Source organism: Lithobates pipiens, unplaced genomic scaffold (assembly GCF_037356315.1).
Source record: "Lithobates pipiens isolate NorthernLeopardFrog02 unplaced genomic scaffold, aLitPip1_a1.2 Scaffold_37, whole genome shotgun sequence".
NCBI classification, from domain to species: Eukaryota; Metazoa; Chordata; class Amphibia; order Anura; family Ranidae; genus Lithobates; species Lithobates pipiens.
In genome coordinates this window covers 15,365,013-15,381,135 of record NW_027507825.1, presented here as the reverse complement: position 1 = coordinate 15,381,135, position 16,123 = coordinate 15,365,013, and the positions used below count along the sequence as shown (strand labels likewise).

General features: G+C 46.4%; 1 protein-coding gene across 1 annotated transcript in view; it reads right to left on the bottom strand.

The window, feature by feature from the left end:
• PPP4R3A (protein phosphatase 4 regulatory subunit 3A) overlaps positions 1-16,123 on the bottom strand; it is an 85,794-nt gene that overhangs the window by 24,805 nt on the left and 44,866 nt on the right. The window contains 3 exon segments of the mRNA XM_077466753.1: positions 11,629-11,731; positions 15,644-15,708; positions 15,711-15,774. Of these exon segments, the coding sequence (XP_077322879.1) occupies positions 11,629-11,731; positions 15,644-15,708; positions 15,711-15,774 (232 nt within the window).

The following is a 16,123-nucleotide window of genomic DNA, read 5'->3' as shown; positions in this document are numbered from 1 at the left end:
AAAACAATTTTCTCTTACTGCATAGTTGCTTCAGTCAAGACACGATTCCAACTTTGGAAGCGACTTCCATTGAAATCAATGGGTACAAGTCGCCTAGAAGTCAGATTGAAGTAGTACAGGAACCTTTTCTGAAGCCGGACTGGTCTCATTGACTAACAACGAATTTGACATGTTGCGCGACTTGGGGCGACTTCAAGTCGGATCCCAAGTCGCCCTGTGTCAACTGGCTCTTAACGGTAACTTGTTTCCACTATTTCCAATAGTCTTTCAGGACAGCACCCGAGAGATCATGGCTCCTCCCACAACAGGAAACACCTCATCATCCAAAGCTTTAATAGGAGGCCTCCGCCCAGCTTCCTTCAGTTGTTTGTAGAGAACATCCAGCCCCGACTGAAACATATAAACAGTTACAGTATACAGCAAAACAAAGGGCAGGTTATTGCTGTCCTGAAAGACTAATGGAAACACGTTACAGGCAAGTCTAACTTGAATTTTCCCAAAACGTCTTTCAGGACAGCACCTGAGAGGATAATCAAGACTTGCCCAATTAGGACAAGAAGAGCCTGCAAGACTTTCCTTCCAAAAGCCTGGTCCTCTGCCATCAGGAGGTTTAACCTATAATGACGGGCCAATGTCCTCAGACTCATCCACGTAGCTGCATTACAGATCTGTTTGGGGTGGCACCAGCTTTCTCTGCCTAACTCTCTGCCGAAGCTCTCATAGAATGAACCTGAATACTAACTGGACTCTCTTGACTTGAAAAGGAATAGGCTTCTGTGATAGCCATTTTAAACCATCTGGCAATGGTTCTCCTGGTAGCGTGTCTTCCTTTCTTACTGCCAGCATATAAAACAAATAATGTGTCTGAACGTCTAATGTCCTTAGTGGTTTAGAGGAAACTTAAGACTGCTCTCTTAGTATCCAAAGTATGGAATAATTCTTCTTTCTTCCCCCGATGGATTAGAGCAAAATGTAGGAAGTATAATCTCTTGGACTTGATTTTGGACTGAAGCGACCTTTGGTAAAAAAAAAAATTAGGGTCCGTTTTCAAAACAATTCTGTCTGGAAAAAAATGGCTCCCCGATTGACAAGGCTTGAAAGCGCACCAATTCTGCGAGCTGCCGATATAGCCACTAAAAAAAAAAAATAGGATTTTTGTACTCACCGTAAAACCCTTTTCTCTGTAATTCACTGACCGACACAGCTCCTCTCTAACTAAATGGGTTTGTTAGACTGCCATTAGAACTAGGCAAAATTGTAACACTACACAGAACTTTCAGTACCGCCCCTGGGGGAGGGCCCTGTGCGAACAACCCTCCCTGCTGCCCCAGCAGACTCAGTACGTCAACAAGCAGTAAAAACGTAGAGAAAAGGAGGGGTGGGGGCTGTGTCGGTCGGTGAATTACAGAGAAAAAAGGATTTTACGGTGAGTAAAAAAAATCCTATTTTCTCTTATATTCACCGACTGACACAGCTCCTCTCTGTAACTAAATGGGATGTCCCCAAGCAGTGCCAAAACGAGGGGAGGGAAAAACAGCATAAAAAAACGTCATCCACCATGGCAAGTGGGAATTAGTGAAACTAAACCCACAAAAAAACAGCAATGTACGGAAAAAACACACTGCCATATAATCGGGTATTCTCAACCGTAGAGATCCCCAACACCACAACCTTTTTACGGAAGGAATGCAACAGTGCATTAATAAACAGTACTGCGTTATCGAAAAACCAGGAAAAAAATCTCAATTGCAACTATAGGGCCGCCTGCAAAACTTTGCGGCCAAAACAGGCATCAGCCGATGCACTGATGTCTACCTTGTAAAACTTGGTAAACGTATAGAAAAACGACCAGGTCGCCGCCTTACACACCTGAGCGACCGACGCTTGGTGTAGGAAGGCCCAAGACTTTCGAATTGCCCTTGTAGAGTGGGCTGTCACCTGCCCCTTCAAGGCGTAGGCTTGTACCACAATCTGTCTGATCCACCTCGAAATGGTGGCAGACGAGACCGCCATACCCTTCTTTGGACCAGCCACCGAAACAAACAGCGAGTCTGACTTCCGAAAGGGAGCTGTAGCAGACAAATACACTTTTAGAGTCCTAACCACATTGAGAGCGTGAAGGGCTACCTCTTTGGGGTGCTTCGGCTTAGGACACAATGATGGCAACACAATGTCCTCATTGATATGAAAGGCCGAGACCACCTTAGGTAGAAAGGACGGTTGCGGACGCAACACCACCTTATCCCTGTGGATGACCAGATAAGGCGACTTGCAGGACAAGGCCACCAATTCCAAAACCCTCCTAGCCGATGTTATGGCCACTAGGAAAGCCACCTTCTGCAAAAGGGTCAATAAGGGAATCTCCCTTATATTCTCAAACGGCGGCTTTGAAGCTCCAACAACACCAGGTTCAAATACCACGGAGGTAACGGTGGATGCCCCGGGACTACATGTCGTACCCCCCGAACAAATGTACTTAATAATGAATAAGATGCCCGGGGTCACTGAAAAAAGAGAGCCAAGGCTGAAATTTGTCCCTCAACGCCAACCTCTGGTCTACTTCTTGCTGAACATATATCAGGATCCTGGATATAGAAAAGGAGCGCGGATGCCTTCCTTTCTCCTCACACATGGAGATGTAGGCCTTCCAGGTACGATGGTATATCTTCCGTGAAGATAGTTGGAATCAACATAGTTAGAATTACCGAGTCCGACAGACCCTGGTTCCTCACACCTGGCTCTCAATAGCCATGCCAATTAAAGCCAGCGATGGTAAAGCAGGGTGAAAGATTGGACGTTGAGATAGGAGGTCCTCTCGCAGCGGCAGTCGCCAGGGAGCATCTGCCACCAGATGCACCAGGTCTGCGTACCAGGGCCGCTGAGGCCAATCTGGGGCAACTAGGATTACTGGAATCCCCTCTGCTTCCACTCTGCGAAGCAGACGTGGCAACAGTTTCAGTGGAGGAAAGGCGTAGATCAGCTGGTACTGATCCCACGGAGCCACCAGCGCGTCTGATGCGTCTGCCCACGGATCTCTTGTCCTGGACACAAATCTTGGCACCTTCCGATTGAGATGGGAGGCCAATAGATCCACATCTGGTGTGCCCCACTTCAGGCTCAGCAGCCTGAATATCTCCAGATGAAATGCGACATTCTCTAGCATCTGTCGACTCAGAGTTCGCCTGCCAATTTTCCACCCCCGGGATGTAAATGGCTGACAGGGCTGGAATGTGTCGCTCTGCCCACCGAAGTATGTGAGCAACCTTCCGAGCAGAGGCTGAGCTTCTTGTTCCCCCTTGGTGATTTATGTACGACACAGCCGTGGCATTGTCCGACTGCATCCTGGTCGGATGCCCCAGATGCAACATCGATTTATGTGTGGAGACACAGTCTGATTGCTCTCAATTCGAGCAGATTGGTCGACGGAAGAATCCAAGTTGCCGATCAGAGGCCCTGAGCTGACTGAATCCCCATCACTCCACCCCAGCCAGATAGACTTGGATCCTTAGTGATCACCGTCCATTTCAGAGGAAGGAACGATTTTTCGGACTGAATCACTGGGGACCTCAACCACCAGATCAGGGAGTCCCTGACTGGCTGGCTCACCTGGATCTGCCGATCTAGGGACAACGGAGATTTGTCCCATTTTGTCATGATCTCCTTCTGCAGGACTCGAAGGAGGCTACTATGAGCCCCAGCATGCAAAAGGGGAGCGACGACCACTTGTGGTTCATCAGTAGCTTGACCGCAGATCTGAGAGTCTGCAATTTGTCTGAGGGGAGAAAGACCCTCGCTTCCCTGGAGTCCAATAGTAAACCTAGGTATTCAAGACGCTGGGTCGGTACAATCACCGAATTCTTTAGGTTCAACAGCCACCCAAATTCTCGCAGAGTCTGCATGGTGATTGCCACATCCTCCTCTAATTCTGAGATGGAAGATGCTCTCAGGAGGAGATCGTCTAGGTACCCTACGATCGCAATCCCGCGGGGGGGGGGGGGGGGTCAAAGGGAAGAGCCACAAACTGGTAGTGGGCTTCCCCGACTGCCAAACGCAGAAATATGTGATGCCGAAGGCATATGGGTATGTTCAGGTATGCATCCTGGATGTCCAAGGACGCCAGGGAGTCCCCTTGATGGAGTGCAGAGACTACTGAGCGAACTGATTCCATTCTGAACCTCTGTACTTTTACAAAGTGATTGAGGGCTTTTAAGTCCAAGATTGGACGTACCCCTTCCATCTTGGGAACCACAAACAGGTTTGAGTAGAACCCCTGGAAGCGTTCTGATTGCGGAACTGGTACAATCACCCCCTGATTCAGCAAGTCCCTCACAGCGAACCGGGGACGCAGGTATGCTGGAGGGGGAAGAGTCTGTTTGGTGGCCAAGAGAGAAACTATCTTGTAGCCTGTGGAAATCAGGTCACAGACCCATTAGTCGGATAACCGGGAGGTCCACCGGGCTGCAAACTCCCGAAGGCGACCCCCCACCCGATAGGCGGCAAACCTTCATGCGGTAGCACTTTTGTTCGCAGGCTTGGACGTCCTGTTGGGCTGGGAGCGTTTTGTCGAAGCACCGGGCGGACAGAAAAGCAGCTTATGAGCGGAAAAAGAGGCCCTTTGTCTGCGGCGTGGTTCCTTAGCCTTCCTGGCCTGTGGGAGTAGTATACTCTTACCACCCGTAGCATTTTTAATAATGTCATCCAACGAAGCTCCAAAGAGCCGGTCGCCAAGCAAGGGAAGATCCATCAGGGCTTTCTTGGATGCCTGGTCAGCAGACCAGCATTTTAGCCAAATCAAGCGCCTCAGCACCACAGCTGACACTGAAGTCCTGGATAACAGGGGGAGAGTATGCAGGGCCACGTCACAAACGCACTTGAGGCCTTGTACTAGTTGGTCTGCTAATTCCATGCAGACAGGGTAGGCCTTTTGCTCTCCCAATTCGCGGCGCAAAAGTTTTGCCCACTCAGTCAGAGTCTGCAACACCAGTGCAGATACCAGTACTGGTTGCACGGCTGACCCCATAACCGTAAACAAGGAACGAGCCACCGCCTCGGCCTTCCTATCTGTGGGATCCTTGAATGCAGGAGTCTCGTCAACCGGGATTGTGGTTACTTTATTTAACCTAGATAATGGGGGGTCGACGACCGGAGGAGCCGACCATTTCTTGAGAAGGCTTTCCTCAAAGGGGTAAAGTACCGCTATGTTTTTGGGGACCAAAAAGGTCCTTTGCGGCCGATCCCATTCCCTGTAGATGAACTTGTCAAAATAAGTCAAATACGGGAACACCTTAGGTGAATGTGCTGGCTTGCGGGACCCAAACGGACCGGTACATCTGCAGAGGGATCCGCTGGCTACTGGATCTTCAGGGTATCACGCACAGCTGTGATAAGTGCTCCAACAAATCGCTTTGTCACGCCCGGACCCGGAATCATCCTCGCTGTCCGAATGGTCCTGGTCAGCCTCGTCTGATAGGTCAGAGCAGGGGTCACCAGCCACAGCAGGGCCCGAGTCTGCATCAGAGATCTCCCCAGAGGACGGGGGGGCAGGTGCCTTTTACGCGCACCTTTCCTTCTGCGCACCGCCTCTATTTTAGCAACAAATGAGTTAAGGACCGCCGTCAGGGTGTCCATGGGCACAGCGCTAGCCGCAGGTGACCCGGTTGTAATAGCCTGGATTTCAGGGGAAGAAACACCAGTTTCTGAAGCCATGCTGACCCTACCCTGTCTGCCACCTGCAAGGGGACTTAGGACAGTGAAGGTCCCACCCTCCTGCTGCTGCCACCTGGGGGGGGGGGGGGGGGTTTCCTAGCGCCAGACTCACCAACCTGGGGCATTCTGTGATGGTCACTAGCCGTGCCTGTAGTCCCCAGGAGGTTACCCAAGTGCAGAGTGAGGAAACTGTCGGCAGCAGCTGTAGAAAATAGCGGTGAAACAATCTGCAGAGCTTGCCCATGCGTTCAGGAAATGGCCATCCAGCGTCCTGTATACACAGTGGACACAGGAAACAGCATGTGAAAGCACATGTAATGCTGTCACAAGAGCACCTGCAGTGAAAAGAGCGCTCGGGCTTCAACAAAATAGCTGCCAATGAAACTAGAAACCCAGAAAAGTGGCCGCTGAGGCTCACAAGGGGAACCTGCTCTGCCCTCAGTTAAAATGGCTGCTGGACAGCGCCTTGCGGTGATAGGAAAAATCATCAAACGGCGCTGCCTTGAACCAGCAAGAATACCCCCACAGACACCTTTTGGGACCCCCCACACAGGGACCAGGAGCATCGCTAGCCGCACAAACCCCCCACAGGTGAGAGACCCAGCGATTCCCATACACACACCGCCCGCAGCATATGCAGCCGGGGGGAGGAGGGAAGATAGGGACGTGGGAGAGAAGAGAAGGAGGTGAGGTGGCCCCCGAATCGACCTCCCAGGGAATGCCCAGCTGCTCAACCGTACTTGCCATTCATGAAGAGCTGGGAGACATTCCATAACAGACCCACTCCTACGCAGTTACAGGGTGGCTGCTGGCCTGGTATACTGTGATCTAGACATCAGTAGCCCGGTCATATGTATACCCCGTGGCATTGAAGCTCACCGTCCACCTCTGGAGCTGAGGTATGTCGTCGCCTGCCGAGCCTTAGCTGCGACCTGCACACGCTCGATTGTCGGACTGGGGGGGGGCGACTACAAGAATAACTTAACCAGCCTGTCACCCAGCCGACAGTTGATAGAAGATCCCAGGATCTTTTATCTTGCGCAAAAGCATCAACAAAAATTGACCAAAGGGCCCGCAGGGTTCCTAGGTCATTCTCCTTCACTAGGCAAAATAAAACTGAGTCTGCTGGGGCAGCAGGGAGGATTGTTGGCACAGGGCCTCTGCCCCCAGGGGTGGTACTGAAAGTTCTGTGTATTGTGTTACAATTTTGCCTAGTTCTCCTACTGACAGGCTAACAAACTCATTTAGTTACAGAGAGAAGTTGTGTTGGTCGGTGAATATAAGAGAAAATAGTTATTAATGTAATCAGTCTCAGGGAAGCTAAATCAATAGGTTCGGTTTATCCTGGTCAGAGCCTGTAGAACAGATAAGTCGCACTTTGGGCAGCCTCTGATCACTACAGGTCTGGATTGGGTGAGGGCCTTGAAGAATATAATCACTAAGGATTCTGATGAGATGGGGTATTTTTGGAAAAATCTCAGTGTGGCAACCTGGACTTTAAGGGTACTGACTGCCAAACCTTTATCAGCTCCATTTTGCAGGAATTAAAGGGCGGGAGGAAATATCCTCTAAGGGCCAGCTGGATCTTGGTAATTGCCCTGGTAGCACTCTTTTACTGGATAGGAGGGTAGCAACCTACCCGAAAATCCATATTTCCTCAAAAGCCATTCTTTAGAAGCCAGGCTGCAAGTTTTAGCTTCGCCCTGTATCAGCAGGTCCTGTCTCAACCGAAAGTGCTAAAACGGTTTGGGCTGCATCTGAAGAATGGATGAAAACCAAGCTCTGTCCAGAAGGTTTTTAGCTGTACAAGTCAAATCCATTCTAAATCTTCTGGTCCCTACTGAGTGATTTAGCACTTTGAGATTTAGGATGAGACGGCACTTTCCAGAGGGTTTCTGAATGAGGAATACCTGTGAGTAGAAGCCCTGGAAAAACTCTCCTGTAGGGACAGGAACGACGACTCTTTGTGATCTCAGTCCCTGAATTAGAGCCTTGTTTAGATCACCTGGAGCGCTCATCACCAAAAACCTTCTCAGCGTTTCTTCCGTGAACTAGATTGCATAACCCTGGGAGAGCATGTTTAAAAAAATAAATAAAAAAAATGGTTTGGAGTAATACTCTGCTGCAAAAGAAAACTCCTGGAGCCTTTTCCGACTGGGAGGAAGGAGTCCCTACGATTTTTCAGAAGTCGCAGGAGAATTAAAGAGCACTCCAGTCCTACCTTTGGGTTTTTGGAAGCACCATGGCTTCCTTTTTTCCCTACGTTTCTTCTTCCTGCTGCCCTTCCTGGGGACAAAAAAAAAAAAAGCCTGCATCTTCTTTTTCTTGACAGGAAACCATATCTTTTTATTGGCTGTGCGGTCAAGAATCTATTTTAGTCCTGATCCAGATAGCAAATCCCCTGCCTGTTCTTTGATACTGCATCTCTGGGCAAGGTTTTTCACCATAAGGCCCTCCTAGCAGACTTTGTTAATGCTGCGGACCTAGCGGACATATTGACTTTGTTGCGTATTGACTTTGCTGAAGCATCCGCAACGTATGCCACTGCTGCAGAAAGGGTTGCAAAGGAATCCAGAATCTTTTTTTAAGGGAATACGCAGTAATGTAGGATTTCATCCGATTAACCCAGTGCTCTAGATTCCTAGCAACACATGTTGTTGCCATTGCTGGTTTTAGATTGTTCATGATTGATTGTCAGGCTTTTTTAAGAAGTAGGTCCATCCTCTTATCCATAGGCTCCTTTACTGTGCTCATATCTTCAAAAGGGAGGTTAGTCGACTTTTAAATCTGTGAGAAGGTGGAATCCAGTTTTGGAACTTTATTCAAGAAGGAGTGAGGGTTTTCCTCAAAAGAGAATCTTTTGTGGGCCCGGGAAAAGAATGGCTTCTTCTCCAGCTCCAGCCATTCTTTCCTAATCATGTCTGATTACTGAATGAATGGGAAAAGCACGGCTTTTGGAGTCCCCTAGATCTGCATACATACAGTCAGGCAGGGAGAGCTTCTCCTCCTCCTCTATGACCAAGGTAGTGTAGATTACTTTACGGAGACCCCGTACCTCCTCAAGGGACATTCTGTACTTGGGGGCGGCACCAGAGTAATTTTCCTTCTCTTCAGAATCCGTTTTCCCCTGAGGGTGAAACTGAATTTTGGGAGGTATCCTGGGAAGTCGGGACATTCCTGCTCAGAGAAACCCCCTGAGACCCTGGGGTCTGCCGAAGGGCCCCAACTTCCCCTGAGGGGCCTGGCTCTTCTCTCAGGTTTGACGTAAAAGCCTGAAAAGTGGCATGGAGCTCATCCTTAATGGTTGTAACAAGATCACCACAAATGGATTCGGACGACTCCTTGACTAAATCTGTGATACAATCCGCACAAAGGAGCTTTGTCCAGTATTCGCTTAACTTTTCTTTACAAACTGGCCACCTTCTCTTTACTGGTTGAACAGAGCTTTTAGCCTGGACAAACAGAGGAAAAAAAAACAATAAAACCACATTGAAGTACTGCTGCACAGTAGGCACACATCTAAAAACACCCAGCTGCACTAAGGACCTCTTACTTCCCTGTGCCCAAGCAAGACCCAAACACCACGACCAATCCTAGTGGAGCCCCCTGCGGCTAGTCAGAAGTGCCAACCATCTAGTCGCTATGCTGTCATCAGGGAGAGCTCCTTCTAAGGGTGGTGGGTGATAACCCATAGGAGAATGGCACACAGTAAATAGTCCCTTACCTTGGCCTTGCAGGTGGCTTGGCTTGCCCCCTTATCCTCTGCACTTTCCTCCACCGCAGAGCATACTGCGGTCATGTGGCCGAATGAAGGAGCGGTCCCTGGAATAAAACAACGCCACTGTGCAGACCCAGAACCAGAAGTTAAAATGGCTCCAGGTGACTCTCTCCCCCTGCCCTTTGTGGCCGGATTATGATGAAGCCCACCCCGACCCAGAAGAGCCACCCCTTCCTGTGCACTGCTCAGGATGTGGACAAGAGCTCTCCCCCGCCATCAGAATAATGGCGGGCACTTCAGCCTTCACCTGCGGTGTGGGAGGCAAGAGGGGGGCCTCTACACACCGCCCATATGCCAAAAACACAGGGCAACACTCACAGGCAGTACAGGCTCTCCAAGCACGGAAGAGGGCGAGAGATCCCATGAGAACTATCCAGCTAGAGGCACGTGAGAGGATCACAGTCTCCTAGCAGAGAACCTCTGGTGTCCCCGGACCGTCCTGAGAGATCCTAGCTTCCACCCGATGTGTTCCTGCCCGCTGGAGGAAACACAAAAAAACTGAAGGAAGATGGGTAAAGGCCACCTATTAAAGCTTTCGATGATTATGCGTTTCCTGTCATGGGAGGAGCCATTATCTCTCGGGTGCTGTCCTGAAAGAAATTTTGGGAAAAACTACTTGAGGTCCTCTTTCTTTCACTTATATTTAAGATTACTGCGCTCAAACAAAATGTGAAAAAAAAAAATGGAAAAAAAACCTGAATATATAATAAAATTGCTATGTTGCAGCTTGCTAATGGCATGCGTTCCCACGCTTTATAAAATATATAAACCTCCAAAGTACAGCGCAATAAGTAATACATTTGTAAAATGAGAAAAAGAAGGCGTCATTTATAAAGAAGATTGTGCATGGTGTTTTATAAGATTTGATTTTCATTTTGATTACTTGTACTGTATGTAATGAATCTAGTGATTATTCACATTTTATGTATTGTTGATGTTGCGCACATGGGAAATTTTGAGGAATATTGTATTTTTGGTAATTTTGCACAGTAGGAACAAATTATTAGTATTTACTTCTTGCGCTGTACTTTGGAGATTTATATAAAAGTTTAACCATTTGCTGCCCACAGAACAAAAACATCCTTTGTTCAAGTGATAACAAGCTCATGGCCGTATCTATGAGCTTGATATTTTTTTGATAGCCAGTGATTGGCTGTTCACTAAAGGCGATCTGGGCAGGTCTACAGCCACCTGATCAAATGTATTCTAGTGAGAAGGGCCGCCCTAGGGTCTCTGTGCTTTCCTATGCACTGCAGACAGATCATGGCTGGTGGGAGGGGCTGACAGGGTACTGTACATAGCATCTTGAAAGCAGGAAGGTGTGGAAATGACCACATGTGATGCCGAGACTCCTTGATTGAAAGCACTGAAATAAAATTAATGAAAAAAGAGGCAGGTTTTATTTGACAGCAGCTTCTAATGCACATTGTGAGATGTTTACAGTGTGCAGAGAAATAGTAAGCAATTTCAGTACAGGAGGGGAGCCGGGACAACTGTGAAAAAGGGAAGGTAAGGCCTGGAATTCAGCTTACAGACATTCTAAAGATTAGGATTCCTCATTCACATGCTACTGTCTTGCAAGGGCTTCAGAGAAAACAGGTTGGACAATGGGGCTACACATCATCTTTATAAAAACAAAAGGAGTAAAATTTATTCTAGCAGCTAAAGCCCCAATACAGCCAGAATAGGAAAGGTGGAAGGAAAGAAAAAAAAAAGTTTGATTTCTCCATCAAACACAATCAACATTGATGGGGGGAATGCCTCCCGCAGTTCTACTGTGTTCTGCCAGTGGAAGAGTGTGGGGATCCTTCCAAGCTGGCAGAACACAATTACCACTAGAAGTGCTAACCGCTGACGACAATTGCATGTAAAAAAATACGACAGGCTGGTTGTACCCAAAACGATCGATGTATCGACTTGAGTACAATCAGCCATCCCAGAGATGAATCAAATTTCAGCTGGTCCTTGTTCAGTCAAATAGCGATCCATGTATGACCGACTTTACTTTTCAGCCACATTGAGGTCAAGGTTTATTGACCTGCTGAGGATCTCAATGGACATATAGTAAAATATGAGATAAAAGGCAGAGATCCTCATTGTGACAATACAACCACCCCCAAGTGTTCTCCTAGGTGACCTCTAACCTTTGCTGGGCTTTTCCTCTGTAGTGTTGGCCAGTAAGGGGGCAGTGAGGACATGCATGCAGTGCTTGTAGAAGAATCCCAAAAATTCTGTCTTCTCTGTTTTCTAAAGGAAAAAAAAAAAAAAAGTATTCAGCATAAACTGTAAATGCTTGGCACAGTAAGATTAGCTAACTTGGGTGACCTTGCCCTGATTATGCAACAGTTGGAGATGCTGGAGGGAAGGGGGCTGGTGGAACGTGTTATCTTTAGTTTAGATAAACCTGAACTTGTCCTTTTAAAACCTGTTTCTAACATTTTAATAAAAAAAATAGTTTTAAAGCTCTGACCAGGACCCCTCCCTCGTCACACATCATCTACAATTAGTAGGCGTAAAATGTACCTGTAAATAAAAAAATAAAAAAAAAAAAAAAGGTTATAGCGGTCTGTCCCCTGTTGGGGTCATTAACAGAAAGATAATAATTGGTAATACACTACGCCGTGAAGGACTGAATTTCTGCAGCACCCACAAGGTCCCCCTGCTAAAGAAAGCGCATGTACAGGCCCGTCTGAAGTTCTCTAACATCTGAACGATTCAGAGAACTGGGTGAAAGCGTTGTGGTTAGACGAGACCAAAATCGAGCTCTTTGGCATCAACTCAACTCGCAGTGTTTGGAGGAGGAGGAGGAGGAATTGCTGCCAATGACCCCAAGAACACCATCGCCACCATCAAACATGGAGGTGGAAACATTATGCTTTGGGGTTTTTTCTCTGCTAAGGGGACAGGACAACTTCACTTCATCAAATGGGACGATGGATGGGGCCATATACCCTCAAACCATGGGCGAGAACTTCTTCTTTCATGCTGGGTATTCCAGCATGACAATAACCCAAAACACATGGCCAAGGCAAAGGAGTGGCTTAAGAAGCAGCACATTAAAGGTCCAGGAGTAGCCCAGCCAGTCTCCTTAATCCCATAGAAAATATGTGGATGGATCTGAAAGTTTGAGTTGCCAAAACGTCAGCCTTGAAACCTTAAAGAGTAACTGCAGTCTGCTCACATAATTTGTAATAAAAACATCTTTACCATTCTGAAGCTCAACCCAACCACTTTGCCTATATATACACACACACACACACACACATACACACACATATACACACACACAGCGATTCTGTACTTGCCACATATGCTGCATAAATCTCCCTTCACCAAGTCTAGCTGCAGCCAACTGTGGGCAGCTGAATCTTCTGCCTGTTCACTTCCTGGATTTACAGAGACACACCTCCAGCTCTGCAGCTTTCATTGGCCCTCTTACGACTCACCCCCCCCCCTCACATTATGGCAAACTAACAGTGAGCTGTGCATGATGTCATAAGCCTAGTCTAATGACCAGACAAGAAGGAAGCAGGCTGTATAAGGTATTTACTGGCAGAAAAAAATATGTTTTACTATCCAGAGTTAAAACAAGGGCAGAAGACTTAATTACTGGAAAGTTGAAAAAAAACACTTAACTGAAGGTCCGCTTTAATAACTTGAGAGGATCTGCAAAGAGGATTGGGACAAAATCTCTCCCGAGATGTGTGTAAACCAGGTGGCCAACTACAAGAAACGTCTGACCTCTGATTACCAACAAGGGTTTTGCCACCAAGTACTAAGCCATGTTGTGCGAAGGAGTCAAATACTTATTTCATTAAATTAAAATGCAAATCAATTCATAACTTTTTTATAGACTAATCATTTTTCAGTGGGCCAATTTTTCCCCTGTGTGCAGTGGAATAGCATCCTTACAGGATGTCTCCAACTTAAAAGCTCTGGATCAACTTTGGGTATAGGATTGTATAATTGTTTTTCTCCATTTTATTGGTTGAACTTGATGGACTTGTGTGTTTTTTTCAACCAGACTATGTAACCATCTTCAACCCCAGTTCTTAGGATTGGATGGCATCACACTTAATTTCAGCTAGATCCTGGGGAATGCAGAATAGCTGAAATCTCACAAGAGGGCGCTATTGCAATGGGCTGGATTGCCTTCTAAAGTGTCATCTACTCTGCATTCCCCAAGGAATCTTCCAGGTAGGTATTGGGGGGGGGGGGGGGGGAGTTTGTCAGTCCGATCAATGTGGAAGGTGAAGGTAAAATAAGTATAAATCGACATTTGTTTTTCTTTCCAGGTGCATTTACTCCTAAAAGTAGGTGGTTTGTGAAGAAGGGGGTGCAAGCAACCTCAATGGAACATTCATTTTAAAGCAATGTCTGTTTGAAATAGTGCAGATAAAAATAAAGGAAAAAAATAAAAATTAGTACTTTGAAACCCAGGGAACAGAATAGCAAAGCACTGAAAACTAATTTCAGAAGAGGAAGAAAATTAAAATCATTAAATGTAAACCAGGTTGAAGCAGATTTGTTTCTAAAGCCCCATACACACACATCAGATTATCTGCCGATTGTTTTCCTTCAGATTTACCAAAACCATATAATAATGAGGTCAAACCTTAGGGGGTTTCAATTTGTATTCAATCAGGCAGGCCCTTGCACTACATGGTTTTGGTAAACCTGAAGACAAATCAGCAGAAAATCTGATAGTGTGTACGGGGCTTTACACTGGTAGTTGCAAGAATGTTATTTGGATCTACTAACCACTTGCTGACCTGTCTGAAACTTTTTGTTTACAAGTTTAAAATTTGCATTTTTTTTGCTAGAAAAGGACTTAGAACTTCCAAACAATATATATAGCAGAGACCCTAGAGAATAAAAATGGTGACTCTTGAAATATTTTATCACACTGTATTTGAGCAGTGGTCTTTTAAACGCATTTTTGGGGAGGGGGTTGGGTCACTTAAATTAATGAATGAGTGCTCATGCACACAGACGTTTTAAAAAAACTGGCTGCAAAGCTAGCTCCGACGCCTGGAAAAATCAGCGTTAACGCGATTTTTACCGCGTTTTGCATTGGCGTTTTTTAGCGTTAGCGTTAAGTAGCGTTTTTAAAGAAACACATCTCTTGGCTATAGCACTCAGAAAACAAAGAAAATATGTTGCGCGTTTATGCGCGTTTTTACAGCTCTAGCGCCGCGCCACGGAACGCACTGGTCCTGGTTTTTTTTTACAGCTTAAAAACGCCTATGCCATTTGCAGCTCAAAAACGCCTAGGTGGGCATGAAGCCATAGACTAACATGGACAGGCCTTTTTAAGCTGCAAAAAACGCTCAAAAAAGCGGCTGCAAAAACATCCGTGTGCATGAGGCCTGAATAACAAAAAAATTAAAAAAACCTCACAATGTTTTCTGTATAATGTGAAAGATGATCTTACGCAAAGTAAATAGATAACCAACATGCCATGATTTAAGATTATTCGCGCACCTGGAATGGCAACAAACGACGGTACTTAAAGATCTCCATTGGCAACAATTCTAATTTTTTTTTTTTTTTTTTTTACAGTTTACCTGTTAAGAGTAATATAAAGAAGCATGACAGGTCCTCTTTATTGAGAGATCTGGGTCAAAAAGACCCCAGATCTTTCATTTACCTTTGAAGGCAAAAATAAAAAAGAAAACGTTTGAAAACAACTCTTTATGCCCAAGAATCGGAAGTGACATCAGAGGTCGCTCCAGTCCTCCAAGGGCATACAGCTGAGTGGGAGCCATCTTGCAATAACTCCACTTCCTGCCTAGCCATTGGCCGCACCAGATTGCTTCCGAGTTTACCGACTGCTCTGGTAAGCCCGGAACCGAGCAGGTAAAAGTGGAGGAGGGCCACCTCTCCCGTCGCCTCTAAAAATAAATTCTACGGTGGATGCTCCAGCGGGACCACTTATCAGGCACCGAATTGCCACAGTACAACAAATTATACCGGGGTTATGGCAGCTAGCTGCTGCTATAACCCTGGTATTTTACGTCAAAGTAATGACATACGTTTACTGTGGGAGGCCGGCAAGTGCCAAGGAACAGAATAGCAAAGTACTGGAAACTAATTTTCAGAAGAGGAAGCATTAAAACGATTAAATGTAAACCATGTTGAAGCAGAATCATTTCTTACACTGGTAGTTGCAAGCATGTTATCTGGATCTACCAATGTCCGTAGCAGTCCGGTAAGTTGTACAGCCCCCCTAGCTCAGGATCTGTGTCGCATATCATATGCTCAATGATGAGGTTGATCAGAAGGATGTCCTAAAGAGAAAAATGACACATTCAAGTTAAAATATAAAGTTAATGTATATATTTCAAGAAGCAACAAGTGTGCAGTACTGCAAAATACTGGCAAATAGTGAGCGCTACCTATACTCACAAGATTGTACCCTCTAAATTTGATAAGTTATGGGGGGGGGGGGGGAGGGGGGAGGCTGGGTCAACTACACATCCAGTGTGTCAGATTGATGGCCCCATGGCACTTAGCTTTGAGTTTTGTCTTCATCCCTTCCTGTAAGTTTCTGTGATGTACTTATTTATTTTTGTAATGCTAATTTTTGATTGGCCTCCTTTACCCTTATGGGTCGCCAGGGGCACATTCATTACTACA